Source organism: Pocillopora damicornis, chromosome 9 (assembly GCF_964200805.1).
Source record: "Pocillopora damicornis chromosome 9, jaPocDami1.2, whole genome shotgun sequence".
Lineage (NCBI taxonomy): Eukaryota > Metazoa > Cnidaria > Anthozoa > Scleractinia > Pocilloporidae > Pocillopora > Pocillopora damicornis.
The window spans coordinates 17482761-17494813 of NC_142678.1; the positions used below are offsets into that span (position 1 = coordinate 17482761).

Sequence of the window (12053 nt, forward strand, 5' to 3'; positions counted from 1 at the left end):
AAATTAATCAACCAAGTTCTCCTGATGAATTAAAATCTTATTCCAAAGCTGTAGAATTATCTAAGAAAACTGAATTTTAGGTAATATATTTTCAAACTTCCAGAACTACTTTCAATTTTAACATAAAGTTGTATACTTAGAGTTGATTTTAGCTTTTGCTATTTTTCAGGGTTCCATGTACCGTTGTTTGGACAGACATCAAGGTGAGACACTTCCTTATGAAAGTAAAGGTGTATGCTTAGAGTTACTTCCAGTTTTGTGACATATATTTGCACTGCATATTACTAAGTTCTTCTACATTAATTGATACCTGCCTTTGTTTGAGAAGTAAAACCATCTTTTTGTTCCAAAACAGCATCAAGAAATTGTTGCAGTAGTTCTCCACAGATCAGTCAAAAGTGCAGACGGTCATGCCAAGTGGTGAGTCTGGAGATTATTAATTAATGTTATTAATTAAACTTTGCACAAGTAAAATAATCATTCCAAGGACTCATGAGCTAAAGTATAATTAGGTTTTTTTTGTTAATTTGAGAGGAATCAAACTAAAGAGTCATAAAATTGATTTCTATATTATTGTATTTCTGTATAAATTTGTCATTAGCTTGGTGTCATTGTAATGGGAAGAGTAATTGTTTTTAGTAACCAAAGGCACCATGTTTTGATTCAATATTTTAGGTGTTTTCATCAGAGCTTCAGCCATCAATTCAAATGGGGACAAATGTGCAAAAGTTTTGTGCAAAACATCAACAAGTGGTTTCCTGTGTTAAAAGACTGACCTCTGATGTGGTACCCTGTGCTGGTAAGAACTGGGCTGAGCTGCATATTGATTTCTCTCCTACTTGTATGTATATGTACCACATTACACCAAGAAGAGATTCCATTTGCCACTTAAGGAAGGCTTGTAGCATATTCTATGCCATTACACCAAGACACAGCATACATTTGTACCTCTCAGTTTATCAGAGTTCACTTATCTGGTTCACTACAGTTATATGATAGCTACATATGACTATTCTTTGAAAACCTTTTTTATATCTGCTTACACCTTTCCAATAGGCCATTTTACAGTTATGTACTAAGTTGCCAAGCCTTTGATTTGGAGTGAGGCTGAAGGTGACCTTGTTGTGATAGAGACCAGTATCTAGTTAGCATGATAACAAAGTAATTTGCATTTGAAAAGCAGCAAGGTTTGTATCATAACAAGGTCACCCTTAGCCTCATTCCTGTTCAAAGGCTTGGCAACTAAGCACACGACTGTAAAATGGTCTATTAATGTCATATTTTTTTTTTTGTAGAACAAGGATTGGATTCTAAGCCAGAAGGTAAATTTGTTTTTATCAACTTGATTTTTGAGGCTTTTAATTATTGGGTTTTTGTTGAGAAATGTTGTGGCTGGAAAAAAAAATCAAAATTTAGGCAAAAGTTTTGGATAATAGTCAGAGAATTATCCCATCTTCAGTGGTTTACCCTCCAACTCCTCTAAGTGACCAAGACAGAATTTCTCCTTACAATATTAATGCAATATCAAGCAAACAATACTGAGAATAAAGAAAATATCAATAACAGGATCATTAGTTGATTCAATGCCAATTTTACAAAACCTTTATACAAAAAAAATTCAAAACCAAAATTCTCCAAACTAATATCATGAAAATTGTATGGTAGACAGTAAGGAGAACTGCTATTTAAATCTTGAGAGTAAAGGGGTTAAGGAACGTCCTGATATACATAATTGCAACCTATCGATTTATGTCTACTTACTTTCTTTAAATTGAAAGATAACAAAAAATTAATTTTTTGAAGTTTAGAGGAGTATTTGAGTTTTCCTTAATTAACAATTGGTTTGTATGTCAGCGTGCGTTTATCGAGATATGAAGCACATGGGAAGTTTGGAGAGCACGAAAGATGTGTAAGAGTTGCTTGAGGCATAGCTGAGAGCAACTCTAGCTTCTTGAGTGCTCTCCAAACTTCCCAAGTGCTTCATATCTCGATGAATGCACAGCTGACGTATGAATCAATTGTTTTATAACATTTTCAACCCAAAAGAAAATTTTTTTCTTGAGGGATTTGTTTGCTGACGTCATGAGTGTGCACAATAGGAATATGAAGCATGCTTGTGCAATTGAATTTGATGAGACAAATTTACTAGCCATGTTATAATATAAATCTGCTAATGTAAAATAGCCATCTGAATTGTTAGAATATTTATGATCAATGTAACAAAGGTTTGGATTGAATTTGTGAAAATAATTGTTTCAAACTCTGTGTAAGAGTTTTAAAGAGAGCCTTTAATTGTCTCCTTAGCTTTAAAATGTTGCACAAAACTGAACTCTGATGATACTATATGCAGGAGGACATGTCAAAAGGTATTTTTATATTTGTACTGTTTTTTTTGCTTATTACTTTTTTGTATTGTATGTTTTGGATTACTGATGAGTTTTAATTAACTTTTGTAGGATCTCCAATCACAGAAAAGTGCATCCATGCTGATTTCTAGTCTTGTCGCAGCATGTGGAGATCCCCTTGCCAAAAACAACTTGGAGGTAATTAATTGTAATGCAGGGTGTGAAATTAACTTTTTTTTCTGATAGCCACTTGGCTCCTAAATTTTTCAAAGTGGTAGTCAATTACAAAAAAGTTGGTCGCCATTTTTAAAGACAAATAAAACCTTTTTTAAACGTTGTCAGCGTTCTAGATAGACCCTCCAAAATTAAGTTAGGAAAAAGATCTTTAATATGCTACAAATTGGACACTAGGATGTCCAATTTAATTCACTTTATCTCTAAGTAAGGTTATGATGAAACACTCTGGTTGCCAATTTGGTGACTAATTTTCAGGATTTGGTCGCCAAAGTGAAAAATTTAGTCACATTGGCGCCTGTATTGGGCACAATTTCATGCCCTGTAATATAGTTTAACATGTATCTTTACTGTGAGCCAGCGCAATGTGTATTACCTTGCTGTCTTATTAATATCTTTATTGGTATGGCTTCAATTGAGTACCAGAGTGGATTTTTCTGTTCTGAGATGCAAAAAGTGTTAGCTTGTTAAATCTCTGGGCTTGCCATCTCATTTCCAACATCTGTTTGCTTCTACTTTCTAACTCCTACATTTTTTGCAAGTTATTTAAGCTGGTGTACAACCAAGATGACATGCTTTATCTAATACATTTAACTTTCTCATCACTTTAATTAATCATGTACCTAATAAAGACATCAGAGATGTAAATATTGTTTTTATCTTTCAGCGAGATGAGTTTTGGAATTGTCTTCTTGCTAGCTCAGCAAAAACGCCAGGTGAGTTGTTTAATTTACTACATGTTCTTCTTGTAAGCTAACATACATAACTTGTAAATCTTGTCTCAATTCATTAATATATGATCAAGTGTGGAGAAATCAACTTTTTAAGAGGACTTCATTTTTTTTTTTTACAGCTCCAGTTTGTCCCAATGGAACACCACCACCTCCAAAACCAAGTAATTTTTTTTAATCTGTTTTTTCCTGTATCAAAAAAGAACAAAAACAAAAGAAAGAAAAATGTGAGAATGTTGTATATCGTGGTTGAATTTTCTTCTAAGCCAAATCTTTGTTCCCGTTCCTTTATACTCCTTGATCTTGTGATATACTGTATTAATAAAATATCCACTGACTGTGCAGAAATAACCCTTTCCTTTGAAAATGGTTTTGGTGGTATTGTATTGCTGCACTAACTCCTTTGATTTTGTGGTTACAGGAATTGATGGGGCAAGACTTCAGTGTTGCTCAAAAGCAAAAACTAGTGTTTGCTGGGAACAATGTGTCCAGGTTTGTGGGGATTTGGAAGGAAGACCTTTCATTTGAACATTTTCAAGTTTTAGGTTAAATGTTTTGTGGAAGAGCAAAGGAGTAATTAAACTCGCACTAACTGAGAAAACAAGGGTTACAAGATTATATTTCTGGATTTTATGCCTGGCAGGTTTTTAAGGAACTTTTTCTTTATATGGAAATTGAAATAACTGTATTTGAAAGTTGTTCTCAATCACTAGTGTGGTTTGTGACACAGTTTTAAAGGAAGAAAGTATTTACAATTTTAGTTCGGTTCTAAAGTTAGTTAACAATGAAGAAATGTAAAATGGTTTCTGTGTTTACATAGCCTGATGTAAACACGCAGGAGGTTGGGAGAACATGAGATAAGCGTAGGAAACCACGACGTGAAGCAGAGTGGTTTCCAGCTTATTGAGTGTTCTCCCAACCTACCAAGTGTTTACATCAGGTTATGTAAACACGGAAACCATTTTACCAGTACATTTCTTTTATAAAATAACTAATGAATGAGGAACGAAAACCGTGTTTACATACACTCATGTAAAATGGTTTTATGGCCAATCAGAGCACGCGTATTATTTGAATTATTTAATAATAAAAACTTTTGAACAATTTAGGCAGCAGAAAAGGCTTTCAATATTAACATTAGCAGGTTGTGCCTTAGAGTATGTCCTCTTAAGTGTAGCAATCACAGTTTTATTGTAACTGAGAGATAATTATTTGATATTTGGTAGTTATGTGGCTCATACTAATTTTTATTGGTTTTCGGTGTTTGAAATAGAGGTATACCAGGAAGAGGGGAAAGGTACAAAACTGGCGTAAATTTGATGAGAGCTGTACCTATAATCCTAAAGAGGTACAAACTTTATTTTGTAGTTTGGTGTGACCTCCAAAATATTTGAAAACATGTGTTTCTTCTCAAAATCATAAACACACATCCTTTTATTTCAACAGATCAGCATGATGAACTGCTTAGCTGATGGTAAGAGTGCTTTGACCCTTCAACCTCTATATAATAGTGACTAGTATCTAATCTCTTCTCACAGTATCACCCCTGAATCACGTGTTAATGTCACATAAAGAAAGGAAATGATCACCAATGAGAGATGCTCTTGATTGCTAAACAAATTCTCCTCATGAGCATCTGAGGAAATATACAGAGAGCAGCAAGGAGAAGATGCATACTGATGCATATGTTATAGTGGAAAGGGTTAAGCTACAATTCTAACTACATGATTTTCATTTCCATCTTTTTCACTATCTAAATCCCTGAAAAATTACTTTTAAGTCATGGTTTATTTTTTTCTCTCTTTTCTTTTCAAAAAATAGCTATTCCATTGATTTTGTAGTTAGCTTATTTGTGGCAGTCATGATGAAAACTTTGTTCAACAACAGAGAACTATAGGCTAGCTTTATCAATTTACAGGCTTGTGAAAGAGATGTAGTGCCTTTCTAGATCTGTAGGCATGAATGGTTGGCCAGTTAACCAAGCTGAAACTCCACCCATGTTATGTTTATGTTTTTTTTTAAATAATTAAAATTGTTCATTTTTTTCCCAGTGACAGAGCCATGTCAGTTGGGTTGCTCAGGTCTCAGTTTTTGTACAAACTTCAACAACAGGTATGTTATAAAGCCTTTGTTATTTGTTGGCTTTTAAGCATTAGTTAAAGCTAAAAACCTATAGTGGCATAGTGGTTATAGCCTGGTGAACTCTTGAATAAAAATATCTCAGACCTTTCTATCTTAGGTCAAGCTTTCACAGAAAGCTAAGGAATCAGGGGTAAGGGGCGTGGATGAAAAATACCCCTGCCCTAGACTGACCACACACCCACCCCCCCCCACTCAGGGAAAAAATAAATACATGTACTCCAGGTAGTTTCATGTTAATAAAATCAGGATATGCAATAGGCAAGATGGGCATCTGACATGCAAGTATAGTTAACCCCTCTCCCTCGTGAAGTTAACTTGAGTGAAGATCTTTGGTTACATTATGCACATCATTTTTTCTTTTTTGCAGGCATACTGAGTTGTTCCGCAGCTGTAACAGCAAGTCTGACTTTGGAGCTAAAAGTCACATGCAGGAATGGAAAAAAGGTGTCATTCACATGCCCAATATTGTTATTCCAATACGGGACATCAAGAAATGTCTTCCTGAAACATGGAAGGTATGTCAACTAGAAATCTAGCCTTGGAATAGGTTTAAACCAATAGAAAGACTAAACTATGGCCTAACTTATTTTGTATAGGTAACATGATTTTAAGTGCTATTCAGAGCAGTAGAACATAAAATCTGATGATCTGGGGTTCAAAGAGCCTGGGAGGTGGGACAGGGGAGGGGGCTCAGACTTTTCTCCTGCTCAGAAAACAAAAAAAAACGTTTTACTTTCCCTTTACAGGCCATTGCTTGTGTGCTTCAGATCAAGCCATGCAGTGTCAAATCTCACAGAAGTACCATCTGCAAGTAAGCATGACTTCTTACTTTTCTATGTTTTTTTTTCTAAGATACAGTTCAAAAATGAGAGTTTTCATGCGACTTCATTTTCCATCTGCTTTCTTAGATTTTTGTTCCATAATTTAGCCCTATCATGACTTAGATTTAGTTAGTACAATTTTGATTTATGTGTGAAGTTAGTTTTATATGATATTAAATTAATGTCACCTGAAAGACATTTATAATTTCCATTTTTCAGGCCTGACTGTGTGCAGATCCTAAAACAGTGTAGCAATTCCAGTGCAACATTAGCAGCACTATCGCCCGAAGAAGTTTGTAAAGAACTTTCTCCTCCTGAGAAAAAGGCTCCCTGTATCTCTCTTCAAGAATACCTTGGTATGTGATTCATTCTTTCAAAGTTTTCTGTTCTGTTTAGTTAATACTGTAAGCCTGTGAGGGGTATGTTCAAAGTTTTATTAATAGTATGACGAGAGCCTCTGGGTTGGTCAGTGCACTATACGGCACATTGGTTGAAAATTTGAAGGAGTGAGGAAAAACTTTTTATGGAAGTGCCTCTGATTTTTTCCTTTAATGTTCACAATTGGAGTAAAGAAGATAAGGAAGTAAGAGATAAAGTTTTCAAGCAGACGTTTTCCTTTCTGTACAGGCTGTTAATATTGTGAAGGTTTTATTGATTGTGAATTATGACCTATAAATGGACAGGCATTTATGCAATTCTTTCTCTTTCAGTACCCAGCAAGTACACTGATATTACAGACGAAGGTAAGGTTTGTAATTTCAGTATTGGTGTTTTTCGTGCCAGTATTGTAACGAGTCATATTACGACAGACATCACCCATTTGACAAAAATAATAGTCATGGGTTATCATTTTCAAATTTTCTTTTGATGTAGTAACTCACCCATGCAATCCAAACCCATGCAAAGAGAATCAAGATTGCGACATCAACAGAAGTTGCTATGGAGCGCTTCTTGACAGGTGTCAATCACACACATGTGTACCAGGTAATTGTTTATATAATTTGAAACTAATAGGGGCTTTTTTCTAGTATGTACATGTTGGAATGATCCTAGACCACCATGGCCAAATCTGCAAAGAATTCATTGAGGGCAAGGATAATTATTTTTCGCCAACTCTCAGCATTGCACAAGAATCTGTTTCCCTTTTTCTTTCTATTCATTGTTCATTTTATTCACTCTCTTTGAGATTCAGCCAGTGAGATCACTTCAACGTGGATATTCCTTGCTTACTTCAGTTATAGTCCTCTTGTTTTAATGACAATTATCACTTATAAATAGACTGCAAGATTCTAAGGCAGTCTTTATCAAGAAACAGATTAGACCCAAGCTATATGATAATGCTCTCTCCTGAAAAACCCGCAGGTTACTAGAAAGAAGTTTTGTATAACCATTTCCTTGTACTCACTAGGTTGTCCTCTGGGTGATTCATCAAGTTTCCTTGTGCGAGTCGGAGAATATGCAAGGGTAAGTGTCACCATGCAGTTCACTTTATCTCAGTGTAGACATACTATTACTGATACTCCTTTTTTTGTTTCATTAATGCTAACTAGGTCTACTCATGAACATTTTCAGGTACCTGTTGTGTCTGGCAGAGAAGGTTGCTTCAGGATGTGCCACTGTGATGGGACTTCCAAACTCAGCAATTGTAGAATCCTGGAATGCATTGAGCCTAAGGAGTGTAGATTTAAGGGAAAGGTTAAAAGTAAGTTGAAATGCTCTTTTACGGATGTTTTGACACAGACCTATCATTTGAGTCTTGCTGCGCCTCCTTTAGTTGTTGTGTTTTCCCCCTGTCTGATGTCTCAGCCAAAAATTTAATATTTCTCTTGATCCATTTACTTACACGTTGCTTTCGGATGCTTGTCATATATGAACCTGGTAATGGCCTATCCCTGTTGCTCACCAAAGATGTGGGGTCTGTTTTCCCTTGGAGACTGATATTGTCTTTGTTTAACTGTAATAAAAAAAAAACGAACAAAAATTTTCTTATATGCTTGCTAAGGCTGGAGTATCATATTTTTCGATGCGTTTAGAATCTAAATCTACCCTGAATCTGCAAAATGATTTATGTACTGATCATATTTTCTTTTTTTGCAGATAACGGCGAAACTTTCAGAGATGAGTGCAACCTATGTACGTGTTTTTCGGGAGAGCTGACTTGCACTAAGAGGAATTGTCCAGAGTCTGTTCTATCACCAGAGTACAATGCTAGTAAGTGTAGCTTGTGAAGATTTTTAGATCCTCTAGAGTGATGGAATAGGCGAAAACAGAATTGTTTACCGCTTACCCCATTAGGATGAAATTTTACCTTTGCGAATGACAAATGTCGTTGCTTATCAATTCGTATAGATTATGTTTCTTGGCTAAGATATTCAAAATGGCAGTAAAAGTAAATGACAACGACATTCTTGTTATGCGGAGTGGCTAATTTAATACTTCCTAACCCAGCTATGCCCGTTTCTATCAATGTTGTCTCTCTCCTCTTTTGGCTAACTGAAGAGCATTTTGTTACTCGCATCAGGTCGGCCCAAACGCAATCGAACACCAGATAACGTTTCTACAGATACGGAGACCATCAGTACTTTGCCTTGTGGCTGTAAGAATGTCTATAATCCAATGTGCGGTAGTGATGCCAAGACTTACCCCAATCCTTGTGTGGCACGGTGAGAAGATAAATAATTTTTCAGAAAGTCCTGGATTAATAGTATTTTATTGCTGCCGTAGAAAATAACGCTGGCGAAAATAAGTCATCACAAGATGAAAACTAGCCTGACGCTAAAATGTGGCAATCAGCGGCAAGCGCGGGAAAAGATGTCGCCTGTGGCAAAAAAAGCGCGCGAAAAAATCAACAGGAATGTGAAGTGTTAAAAGGGCAGGAAAAGATATGTTTCAATAATTCAGACGTTGTGACAAACGGTATTATTATTGTATTTCTATAGATTTCCATCATATATGTCGGGTCCTAGTATTTTATATAAAGGGCTTATCTTTTGTTTTGTTAACAGGTGTCTTGGGTTGCCTCCCACTCGGCTAACGAAAGGTAACTGTGCTTCCATTGATCCTTGCGAACCGAGCCCCTGCGCTGCTGATGAAAAGTGAGTGGTTTTTATCATCAGCTGATGACGTTATGTTTTCTTTTGACCATTGATGAGATACTGTTTGCATTTCATGTTGATCATACCGTAAACGCCCTCTAAATGCTTCTCTCCGGTTGTAACACCTCCCTCTTTATTAAGCTTCTTTATTTAATGAACCTCCCTGTCAGATAAGTCCCCTTCTCCCATAACAACCCCCCCCCCATGCCGAATAAATCCCCGTTTCTGATAAGCTCCCCTCTTTCTTAAAAGAACCCTCTCTAACAAGTCCCCTTCTCGAAAAAGCACCTATCGGGGAACTCGTGATGCATGTGAGGGTGTTTAAAATGAATATGAAATGTGGAAGATTTCGCTTTATAGTAAGGGTGTGCGGATATATTATGTTGTTCTCCTTGCGTTACTTTTGCGCGCCTCATTTCTTTCGTTATCGCTTTTCTTTGACGTTTGGGATATAGCGAGTAAAGGTTGTTTTGTTTGTGATCCAAAGATTAATGCCTTCTTGTTGTTATCAACTTTGCAGGTGCATTGTGGAAAGAAAGACTTGTTTGTCCGTCACTGATCTGTGTGTTCAATATTACTGCGGTGAGAGTCCACTGATAATTTTTTAACTATTGGAAGGGGAACCTCTTTTTTCCTATCTATTCTAGTCCTAGAAAATGTAAAATATCGCTTGAATATTTGCCCCACATGTTACACTCTGAACATAAATTCTGGCGAATCTGAACCATCGTCTTTAACATACCGATTCCATTCCCTTTCCATTCCACTGAAATGTTAGTACACATGTATATTGAGTAGCGAGGATAAACACACTTGTCTTTTTTTTTTTGCGAGAAAAACGGAAGAGATTCATCGACATTTGCTCCGAGATTATTACACTTTTTTTCCCTTTCAACTTAAGTGAAAACTTGATTTAACTTGGGTTTTGTAAGAATAAAATTTATTTCTGTCTATAGTATCAGAGGGAAAATACTGTAGCGATCTCCAGTTGGATCCAGTCTGCGACTCGGAAAACAATCAGCACCCAAACCTCTGCTCGTTGCAGTTCAACCGAAAGACGCTGGCGTACAGAGGGTTCTGCAAGGTATGATACTCAGTGCGGCACTGAGGCTTTTTAATTCATATGAACTAAGCTTTGCAATTGACCCATTAATTGGCTTCTTTTTGCAATTTTCTAGCTGGTCTCCTATTTTTTCATGCTGAGTCCAATAATGCAAAGAAAACACCATCCCGATTTACTTTGACTACTGCGGTAGATTATGGGCTTTTTCGTCAAACGAATTACGTCGAATTATAGCATTTTACATGATATTTATTCGATTGTGTTCTTTTGCTCGTGCAGGATGAATGCAAACCTCCCTCCCCTGCTGTGTGCGGTGTTAACGGGGAGACGTACTCCAGCACATGCGCAGCGCGCTCAGCAAGAGTGATAGTTGATTATCAAGGACGGTGTAAAGCTGTAGGGACTGGACTTAATCATGACGACAAATCACGTTGTGAGAGTGTCACTTGTCCTGAAATAAAACCACCTCACTGCAAAGGGATCGTACCCCCAGGGGCCTGCTGCCCACACTGTGGTAAGTACAATTGTACCAAACGGTTAAGGCAGTCACGTCTCGGCGAATTTTGTGCGTAATGATTTTGGAAACGAATGTCACTTAATTCTTGCTCTCATCATGACGGATGTAGTTCGTCTCGTCTCGTTTTTTGTTTCGATTGGCAACCTTTTTGTAATTGACATTATTACACTGAAATTGTGATGTTTTGTCTTGCAGCCGCTGAAGTTCGAGTTTTATATAGTTTGAAACAGTTGGCATATAACCGAGAAGGATTTAGTAGATATGAGTCAGTTACACTGGAACAGATATTTCAGATCCTTCGGCGGCATATATCTACGGTGAGCATAAAAATTACGACCCACCAGGCCTACAGGAACAAATTATAAAGGGAAGGGGGACCAAAGGTTAAACATTTCGTGGTGTATTATATTTGACCAGACGTCATACGTGGGGGGGGGGGGGGGGGGGCGTGGGGGGGGGGTGGGGGGGTGGTGGGGGGGGGGCAACATCCTTTCCCGACATTTTGGAACACTTTTCGAGGTCCTAATTGCTACTTACAAGCAATACTGGAACCTTTTTGGAAGCTTAACGTGGAAGGTCAGAATGTGGGCTTACGTGCAGTGGCAGTAGTCACAAAAACCCTCCAAAGGATAACCATAAGCTGGGTGATCAGAGTACACGATCAAAAACTAATCGAAAGAAGAAGACTTGCGTATATCAGTAAGGGGGAAATTGACGTTAATGGTCGTGTTTTATTTCCTCTTCAGACTGAATGTGATTTGTTCGGATATCACAGCGTTGAAGGCGATTTAGTGGTTTTAGTGATGGCTGTTACGGCAAAGCCGACAAAACTTCAGGTAGGATATTGGGAGTTTCATTCTGTTGAGTTCGCCGGTTACAAGGCATTCTTAAGATTAACATATCAATTCTCGTCATCGTGAGACTAACTTAATACTATAAGGAGAGGGACCTTTCTGTTTAACTGAGAGAGAAATTCCATATCTACGCGCCTCTTTATTATTCTCTATTTATGAACTGACAGCACAGACCCAGTTCAATTTTGTATACAAACGCGTAACATTAACTGGGCAACAAGGGTCACGCGCAGGGTAAAATACTTACACGA

At 37.1% G+C, this 12053-nt stretch overlaps 1 protein-coding gene across 2 annotated transcripts in view; it reads left to right on the forward strand.

The window, feature by feature from the left end:
- LOC113672561 (reversion-inducing cysteine-rich protein with Kazal motifs) overlaps positions 1 to 12053 on the forward strand; it is a 30212-nt gene that overhangs the window by 16848 nt on the left and 1311 nt on the right. For both annotated transcript variants that reach the window (XM_089181347.1, XM_027188861.2), the window contains 27 exons: positions 170 to 203; positions 356 to 420; positions 676 to 799; positions 1296 to 1322; positions 2305 to 2366; positions 2457 to 2543; positions 3247 to 3295; positions 3433 to 3474; positions 3732 to 3802; positions 4584 to 4658; positions 4757 to 4784; positions 5362 to 5422; positions 5820 to 5967; positions 6199 to 6263; positions 6493 to 6629; positions 6984 to 7016; positions 7147 to 7257; positions 7682 to 7737; positions 7846 to 7975; positions 8371 to 8484; positions 8795 to 8936; positions 9279 to 9368; positions 9889 to 9950; positions 10325 to 10452; positions 10711 to 10945; positions 11144 to 11265; positions 11695 to 11784. In XM_089181347.1, the coding sequence (XP_089037473.1) occupies positions 170 to 203; positions 356 to 420; positions 676 to 799; positions 1296 to 1322; positions 2305 to 2366; positions 2457 to 2543; positions 3247 to 3295; positions 3433 to 3474; positions 3732 to 3802; positions 4584 to 4658; positions 4757 to 4784; positions 5362 to 5422; positions 5820 to 5967; positions 6199 to 6263; positions 6493 to 6629; positions 6984 to 7016; positions 7147 to 7257; positions 7682 to 7737; positions 7846 to 7975; positions 8371 to 8484; positions 8795 to 8936; positions 9279 to 9368; positions 9889 to 9950; positions 10325 to 10452; positions 10711 to 10945; positions 11144 to 11265; positions 11695 to 11784 (2388 nt within the window). The remainder of the gene's footprint in view (positions 1 to 169; positions 204 to 355; positions 421 to 675; positions 800 to 1295; positions 1323 to 2304; positions 2367 to 2456; positions 2544 to 3246; positions 3296 to 3432; positions 3475 to 3731; positions 3803 to 4583; positions 4659 to 4756; positions 4785 to 5361; positions 5423 to 5819; positions 5968 to 6198; positions 6264 to 6492; positions 6630 to 6983; positions 7017 to 7146; positions 7258 to 7681; positions 7738 to 7845; positions 7976 to 8370; positions 8485 to 8794; positions 8937 to 9278; positions 9369 to 9888; positions 9951 to 10324; positions 10453 to 10710; positions 10946 to 11143; positions 11266 to 11694; positions 11785 to 12053) is intronic.